At 31.2% G+C, this 9,697-nt stretch overlaps 1 protein-coding gene across 1 annotated transcript in view; it reads left to right on the forward strand.

Annotated features, from left to right (window-relative positions):
- Window positions 1-1,903: 1,903 nt before the first annotated feature.
- The window catches only part of Rdl (Resistant to dieldrin), a gene marked incomplete at its 5' end in the record, with an annotated part of 41,698 nt that continues 33,904 nt past the window's right edge, over window positions 1,904-9,697 (forward strand). Inside the window, one exon of the mRNA XM_017623503.1 lies at window positions 1,904-1,994. Within this exon, the coding sequence (XP_017478992.1) occupies window positions 1,904-1,994 (91 nt within the window). The remainder of the gene's footprint in view (window positions 1,995-9,697) is intronic.

Below are 9,697 nucleotides of genomic sequence, written 5' to 3' on the forward strand. Positions count from 1 at the left end.
TTTATATAGCATTTTTATTGCGAAACAGAGCTCCTAAAATTAATAAGTTTTGTAATAAAAAGCAAAAAAAGTTTCGGTACATTTTAAAAATCTATGGTTTCAAACAAGCACACCGTTTAATTTTGCATTTTAGTTTTTTTGGTCAAAAATGTAGACACAATTTGCTCGCGTTTGTCAGCACAAAACAATCAATAATATTTGTTTTATATTTCTCAAGTACTATTTAGTAAAAAATAAACCTAAGAAACAACTGTGCGGTTTTTACTTAAAATTTTCATAAAGTCTCGAGTGAAAGTCGAAAAATTATAAAGAGTACCAAAAAGTGTCGACAGCATCACGAAAAAAATCGAATTCAGAGAAATTATATGTCACCCCTCAACTTCAAACTGGCGACTCCAACCATATGCCTGATAATACAAATGACATCGTGGCTGACAGAGACCAATTATTATATATTTTATTTTAAGTTTGCGATACAGACATGCAATGCGTAAAAGAAAATTCCTCGGTAATGATTTCTTAAAAGATATTACTTGAATATCCTTCTAGTAAAAATTATGCTTGTACGTGAAAAAGCTTACTATTGCTGCTTAAAAAAAAAATGTATGATTTTAGTTTTCATAGAAACGTTTATCAAATACTAAAAATTATATCAAAATNAAATATTAAGAAAGCAACGAAATTCAAGATTTTTTGGAAGACAAGTTTTTTTGTTTGTATAAAAAATTGCCTAATATTTATATAGAATTTTTATTGCGAAACAGAGTGCCTAAAATTAATAAGTTTTGTAATAAAAAGCAAAAAAAGCTGCAGTAGATTTTAAAAATCTATGGTTTCAAGCAAGCACACCGCATAATTTTGCATTTTAGTTTTTTTCGGTAAAAAATGTAGACACAATTTGCTCGCGTTTTTCAGCACAAAATAATCACTAACATTTGTTCTATATCTCTAAAGTACTAGTAAAAAAGAAACCTAAGAAACAAGTGTACGGTTTTTACTTAACATTTCCGTAAAGTCTCGAGTGAAAGTCGAAAAATTATAAATAGTACCAAAAAGTGTCGACAGCATCCTGAAAGGCCCTAAAGAAAATCTCCAAATACAAAAAAAAATTGAAAAAATATTCCCAGAAACTTCCAGAGTAATTCAGATAAAATTATTAAAAATGCCGAAAAAAATCAAACCAATTCACTTATTTTTTATTATTTAAGGCAGACAGCAGGCTTGCTTGACATAGAGGAACCTCTTTGAAACATGCTTTTAAAAAGAACTGTTGCGGAAGAGAATGACGTACACAACTTCTTGATACATGATATTTTTCAGAGAGAGAGCGAACACCGTCGGAGATCTTTGGTCTCAGATATTGAAAGGAGTATCAGTGGTTGCATTCTACTGTTAGAGGGGCAAGTAGTGAGAAATAGGGCCTCTGCGTTGAGATAATTTTTTCGCTCTTTACCAGTCAACAAGCTGCTCAGAAAGCTGGAGTGTGTACAGCACGCTAATTGAAACCAGTGAGACATTTAGGACACCTCCAACTCTGGGAATTTTTCCAAACTTAATATGTCGCCCGTCAATTTCAAACTGGAGACTCCAACCATAAGCCTGCTAATACAAATGACATCGTGGCTGACTGAGACCAATTATTATATATTTTATTTTAAGTTTGCGATACATAGATACGTGTAACGCGCAAGAGAAAATTCCTCGGTAATAATTTCTTAAAAGATATTACTTGAATATCCTTCTAGTAAAAATTATGCTTGTACGTGTAAAAGCTTACTATTGCTGCTTAAATAAAAAAAAATGTATGGTTTTAGTTTTCATAGAAACGTTTATCAAATACTAAAAATTATATCAAAATAGTTTTTTTGTGCATTTTTTATTAACCTTTCCATGCTGGCTGTATTCTTGCAGATTGACTATTACCGCTTCGTGTCCAATGAATCTTCAATATTTTCCTATGGATCGGCAGTTGTGCCACATAGAAATCGAAAGCTGTAAGTAATATTTCTTTTGCTATTCAAAATACATACAAACATAAATATGTGTATAACTGCATACTTTAAACGTAAATAAGATTTTCGTAATTTAAGACCTAAATAGAAATTAGTGCTTAGTTTAGTTTATAGTCATAAAAATTTATTTGTATATTTAGTGTGTACATAGGCTTAGATTTTGCGATAGGATAGGATAAGTATCGTCATGAAATGAAAGTGATTTGAAATAGTTTTAAGAAAAATTGATTACACTGAATAAAAAATATAATGAATTTATATGAGGCGTCAAAATAATTGCTAAGTAGTCGGCACTTTTGTAAAAAATATGTCAATTTATTTGGTTATGTTTGCTACTAATGCTAAAAAGATTGCAACACCCGTATTAAGTGCTTAAGTGCTAGGAACTGCAGGTATAATATTTAAACAGCAACAAAAAAAAAATACATCTAAATGAGCTTTACTTTCTAAGTTACAAATTAAAAAAAAAGAAGAAAATTTCTATGAAAGCTTTCTACAGATAGCTAGAATTTTGGTTGTAGCGTGAAAGCTTAATATTTAGCGCTTTATTTTGAACATATTGCTAGGGTAATATATATATGTTTGAAAAGCTTAAACTACAATTTCATATTGTATTAAAAAAATTTAAGAAAATAAGGAGAAAGTTAGTTATGATCGAAGAGAGCTTTTTTTCTATAACTGTCTATACGAAAACTATAGACAGTATGAAAAAGCTTCTGCTTTGGTCATGGCTGAATTTATTTTCAACGAGATTTAGCTGAAAAGTTGTTCACTGAAAGCAAACTGCTTTGTTCGAATTGGGCTATTGGAAAAGGGACGTCGAAATTTAAATTTTTTATAATGATTATTCTGAAAAAAAATAGCAAGACTATAAACAATAAGCCCTTATACTTAGTATTCGATTTCAGTTTGAGGTACTTTTTATATTCGTCTCAGAAAGCTTCGCTTTTTTGGTAAAAGCTCTTTAAAAGCTTTAGTATATTATTTCGGTTTGCTTTAAAAAATATAACTCCATAGCTCTTGACCGTTAAAACGGGAAAATTTTAGACTCAAGTTTGAAAGTTTTTCTCTAAAACTAGCAATAAAGAGAAAATTAGCTTATAGCCTAGGAAGCTCTAATTATTCGAATGAATAATAAGCTCTAAAAAAGTTTCAGCAACTTCAAAAGTAAAGCATTTTTATTAGGGAAAAGCTTCGCTACGATTCGCTTTCTTTGATTGAAAAGCTTCAAGCTTAAAAGCAATAAATCGAATAGGATATAATTAACTAAAAATGTACCTCAATTCTTATTAGTTTGCTTGGGGTGAAAAAGTAGTGAGCTTAACCCGCTTAGACAAATTTTTTTTTCATAAATCATATGCTCCGCTGTTTTTTAACTAAATTTATATAGAAGTTTCCTGGATGAAAGCAGTATCTAGCCAACACTGCTATAGGAAGATAACTTGACTAAAAGCTTGCACTCAACTTGAGCTTAGTTTTACTTAATTACTAACAGCCAATTTTAGCCAAGCCAGTTTAGTGAAAAATGATTTAAATTTTTTGAATTTTACGTGGAAATCGACAGAAAACAAAAAATCATTTTCAAATTAAATTGCTGGTGAAATCGGCTGTAAGAGTTACAAAAAAGTGGCAGTGAAATCAAAAGTCTACGTTATTTTCTAAAATAAACTTTTTTTTAGGTTGAAAAATTCAACCATCGGATTCTCGCAATTCGATTTTGCGAATAATTAACTAAAAAGGCAATTGCCACATTTCGACTACAAAAATAGCACATATTGCGTAACCTTTTGTTCAGGTTTTAATTTTTACTTATTTTCCAATAATTTTTTACTTGCTTTTCTGATGAATTAAAACAAGGAATTATTTATTTATCCTAAGTTTGAAAATAATTTTATATTTGATTAAATTTAACTTTATTTTCAATTAAATTACCCAGTCTTAAATCATCAACGTTTAATTGAATTAGTACAAAATATTCCTCACTTGAAACAGTTTTACAACAAATACATTCAAATCAAAATGCTCCTTACGAAACTTCACCATCTTCACTTCAGTAATTACCCAAAAGCCAATCGCAAAAAGCTCATTACAAAGCTCTATTACCGAATATTGAATTACATTAATTTAGTTGAAGTGCATTTTAGTACCTTGGAAATATTCATTATTACATAAAAATTCACAAAATGACCACCGAATTTCAAAATTGCAGAGTTAAATATTTAGTAAATGAAATGAATTTAAGAAAGAAACGAATTGAAATACTGGTTGGTTTTCGGTCGCCTTCTTTCTTTTGTTAGAAGCAGTAAATTGTAAGTGAGTGAGTACTTATTTAATAGTGAAACTGAACTGAAGGTCAGACAGGAATTCAGGAAATTAATTTTCGATATGCACGACACAAATAAATTCTAATTTATTTAAATGCAAATTTCACAAAAGTTATTCTATATAGTAGACCTATGTATGTAGCTTTTATATCAGCGGTGTTTCTAGTATCCACAAGGGCAACAATATATTTTATGTAGGTATAGCACTTCCAACCCAATCATTTCATCTTCATTAAAACTAGCTTACTATTAATATTTGTTGGCCGTTCATTTGGTAGTTGTGCACACAAAAAGTCGGTTAACACAGTGGGAAGCCTCAAGAATTTCGGTTTGTTTTACGACCAAATCCGAACTGAATTGCATTGACAATAATTCCAAGGCGGAAGAATGCCTACGTAAGAAATCTAAACTGCTTAAATATTTCTTAACAGTAGATGGAAGAAAAATGCGTATAGGAAAACCCATGTGATTCGGCCTATCTGTATCTACCCTGCAGGTAAAAGTACCGATACTTAAAATATCATATACCGGTCAGAAAGAGAACTTACCGTTCATAGTTGCGGTTCGTTTGCATAAAAGCGACAGGCAATTTTAACATGAGGCTTTCATTGGTGATGAACGATTGCCACCTTATAGGTCAACTCTTCGCAGAAAAAGCTGCAGTGATCTGGCAACCTAAAATAATGACTTAATGGGAGGTTTGTCAAAAGTATCTTCTTTTATACTTTTTGCTTTTATTTCGAGGCAGCTGTAGAGTTTTCTTGTAGGCCCAATTCAGAATCGACAAGAAAGAAGTTAATATGGAAGCTTTCTAGGGTTTTAGTAGGCGGCATGCATACCGCCCTTTAAACTTTATTAGGCTGTAGAATTAGTGAGCGACTTAGGTAGTTTGGTCTTTCGACTAGCCGCCCACAATACTAAGGGCGTTCAGCAACAGTTTGCCCAGCACTTGTGGAGGACTACTGGTGATAGTTGTGGCCAGATAATCGGCATAATAAATAGCGCTGTAAGTACCGTTAGATTCCAAAGCAATGTGGAGTGTAAATATTTGTGGAGACCCCGTTGCCTCATGTTGCATATGCATATATCTCCAAATGTCTCGTAGACTGATTTTGTAGAGGGCGGACGAAGTGCAGCGGAAGTTCTCAAAAGTCTAAAATAACTTAATTAAAACTCGCACGCAGGAAGCTTAGTTTTATATTGACCAGCGAGATCCACCACTTCGTCATGGGCTTTCAAGTTTAGCTTTTAAGCTCAAACTTTTTTTTAGTATAAAATTAAAACGGCTTCAAAATTCGAACTTGTACTACAAAACTGTGATATACATACGTCCGCAATTTGAGTATAGCTTTCGGAAAACTTTCTGTAATATTTCTACGTGAGGGTGGTCCTTAAAAATCAAATGAACGTTTTTTTTCAATCTCACCCCCTCAATCGGTAATACCATGGTCATAGATATCACATAAAAATTTAAAATTAATGTTTTTCTCATCTAATACCCAAAATCGACACAACCATAGTCGATGATATCACATATAAACTTTGGTCCCGATTGGAGTCGTTTAAGGCATTTCGCAACGGGGTGAGATGCCCGATGCCTCTTTGGACTCAAAAAAATTAAAAATATTTTTTTTCATTAAATGCCCAAAATCGCTACTGCTAAAGTCGAAGATATCACATATGAATTTTGGTCCCGATTGGAGTCGGATAAGACGTCTTCATAGGGTAAGGTGAATTTTGACCCCTGTGCGAAACGTCTTAGCCGACTTCAATCGGGACCAAAATCCATATGTGATATCTTCGACAATAGCATCAACGTAGGGGCCGAGGCTTGGGAAATCTGATATAAAAATTTGCTTTCTACATTTAGGGACCACCCTAGTCTACATATATAGGTGTGTAAACAGGTTATTCTAGAAGTAAGCTTTTAACGGGTTGTATTTTTTCTTCGAAACTGAAATAAAAATACCACAGGGTGATACAGATGAAACCTTAACGGTTTCGAAGCATGTGAGTGCCCCTCATGACTTATTAAGAATTTTTGTTTCAATTTCAATTACTTTAATATTTAATTAATTTTTTATTTTCAGGGTTGAATTCGAAATTCTAAAAATGTATATTTCGAACTTCACTACTTGATGCATACAAATTTTCGTTTAAGACTTTTTAATTTTGTCATTATTATGACTTATTTTTCTCACTTCCGATTCGAACATTATTCCAGTACATCGAAAACAGTTATCACTATCAAGCGATCAATCATTTTAATCGTAATCAGTAATCAGTAATCAGTAATCAATAATCAGTATATAAGCCATATAAAAATCTAGTTAAGTTCTTTTTTTTCAAAACAAATCAATAATTACAAAAAAAAAAAGAAAACAATCAAACACATTTTCACAATTTAAACACAAATATTAAACTTAAAAATCGTTATTAACAAAAACACCTAAGAAAAATTAACAAAAAAAACAAAAAAAAAAAAATTGGGAAATGACGTCATTTTGTAAATATATATATGTATATTATTTTGTAATATGAAGTCGGTTACACGATGCGAGATATCCGTTACTTCTGGAGAGATGGACTGAGTAGTGTTGGCATGAGCAGTGAGGTCGAACTACCGCAGTTCCGCGTTTTGGGACACAGGCAGAGGGCGACCGAAATAAACCTAACCACAGGTACCCCAAACAAAACAACAAATATTAAACTATCTATTTAAAAAAAAAAAAACAAAACAAAAGAAAAAAACAAAAACAAAATAAATGAAACATACAATTTCAAATATTCAAGCATTCAATTTAATGTATGAATTTCATTTTGTTCGTAACCAAAATTTGTTTCCAAATAAACAATGCAAACTTTAGATAATTGCGTTTTTTTTGTGCTCATTACATTTAATACAGAACACACACACAAGCAAACATAATATATCCGAATCGTTTTTTAATCATATTCAGTTAAGAGATGTTTCCAAACATAGTCTATATGTACAGAATTCACCTCGACTCACCTACACCATGACCGTAACCATCACCATCACCATCACCGTCACCATAACGTTCATACATATCAGATTCAAGTTCACAATATATTCATAAGTGTACACGTATGTAAGTCACTAAGTATTCGCATAAGTACACACAATCATTTTTTTTTTTGCATTTTCGCATCACTTGTAATTTAATGCATCGATCTGTTTACGCTCATCTATCGTATATACTCGTACATACATACATTGCATAGATGAATTCTTTCAAAAACATTTGCATTCTAATTAATCGACATCATGGTCAAAATTATTCAGCAAACGATTTTCAAAACTTTATATATGTATTTGTTGTTATTTCAAAAAGCTCTTCTTATGGTTTCAACTTATAAGACATACACCAAACGCACCCACACACACACACATCCACACATACACGTCCGTACACCCACGCATTGATATTTTTTGTGTGAACATTTTTTGTTGTTGTCACAATTTTTTAACTACTATTTGAATATTGCATATATCACCATCATTGCGTACATACATACATACATACATATATTTGCATTAGTATGTGTTACAACTCATTTAACATACTCGTACATACTACATACATACATCCATAAGCTGTTTTATATCTAAATGAATACATATACATACATATGTGGCGCTCTGTGCAAAAATGATTTATGTGGAATCCGCGACCGCCGTGTGATACTCGATTAAAAACTAGTGTTGGGAGTATCGGGTACTTTTGAGAATCGAGTAGTTTCTTTAAATATACATAAGTTGGTAGCAGTTCAATGCTTGGTGTAGAATTTCACTAGGTGGCAGGAGTCTATTCAAATTAAAATATTAATTCCAAATAACGTCGATTGAATGCTACTTTGGAGTACTCAGTATCGATACTTTTGAAAATCGAGTACTGCCGATCCTTTTGAGAATCGACTTCTGAGTACTTTTGGTATCGATACTGCCCAACACTATTAAAAACTAAGCATTTACATACATACATATATGTTTTTATTAATTATTTAAGCTCATAATTGAGTAAAAAATTATATGTATGTATATTTAGTTAGTGAGAAATACTCAATTTCTCACCTAAGGGCAATTCTGTTTAGATCAAATTTCTAAAGTGTCAGTGACATTGTTGACAATTATGGCGATTGGAAATTATCAGAAATGACGGCGATGTGCTTTCTAGTCGAAATGACCAACCGTTGTCTTGTTATCGGTTTATGTAGTCGGTCAAAATGACGTATAAATTACATTAGTTACAATTATGACGACTTGAATTGTCAGTAGAAATGACCGAAAGTTGCCATGATGACAGATTATGTTGACAGTCGAAATGACGTTGACGACAGGGATAGCGATTGGACTTTTCAGCGGAAATAATCAAAAGTAGCCTTTATATCATTGATGATAGTTCATCTTGTTAGTCAAAATGACTTATAGATACATAAAAAAAATAAAAAGTTTTAATTTTTTTTCGCTGTTTGATAAAAAAATTCAAAGACTCTGAAATTTTTTTCTAAGCCCTAACAAAAAAAATTTGAATTTAGCATTTTTGTAAATAGTAAAAAAAAAATAAAAAAGAAACTACAAGAAATGGCTGAATTACAAAATATTTTTCTTCCTGAAACACTTTTTTTAATTGCGATTAAAATTCCTTTTGATGTTTTATAGATACATAAAAAAAAATAAAAAAATTTTAAATTTTTTTTCGCTGTTTGATAAAAAATCCACAGACTTAAAAATTTTTTTCTAAGCAGAAACAACAAAAAAAAAACAAATTTATATTATGAATTTAGCATTTTTGTAAAAAGCATTACATAAGTTCTGAAAGAGCTGAAATTTAATAAACTTAAAAGCTTCAAAGTTTCGAGTATCCGCCCCTTCGATTCCACATAGTCAATTTTGTCATTCACCAACTTTTGTGTTTACTCGCAATGCAACTCTACTTTCACACCATTTACTTCGTTCTCAAACTCTATATCTCGCTCTCTCTCTCTCTCTCTATAACTGTCTGTCTATCTCTCTCTTACTCTAATATAAATTATTTACAAATTCATTAATGTTGTTTTAATTATTTTCAATTCGGTTTTTAATACTAACCAAATTTGTGTACGAAAAAGTGTGTTGTCCGATAATTGAATTTATTAACATTTTTAGTTTAGATTTATTTATATAGAAATTAAAAATTTTAAGTCTATCCTTTCTATATTTTAATTGAGTGTAATTTGGTAATTATTGATTCTAATTTAATAATATGCACTTGTTTTTCGGTTAGTTTTTGTGCGTCGTTTTATATTTTATTTTTTATTTTTCGATGAGGTCCAAATTGCAGCAGGGCAATTCCAGTA

This window comes from Rhagoletis zephyria, unplaced genomic scaffold (assembly GCF_001687245.7).
Source record: "Rhagoletis zephyria isolate East Lansing unplaced genomic scaffold, Rhagoletis_zephyria_1.1 Rzeph_scaffold_03226, whole genome shotgun sequence".
NCBI lineage: Eukaryota > Metazoa > Arthropoda > Insecta > Diptera > Tephritidae > Rhagoletis > Rhagoletis zephyria.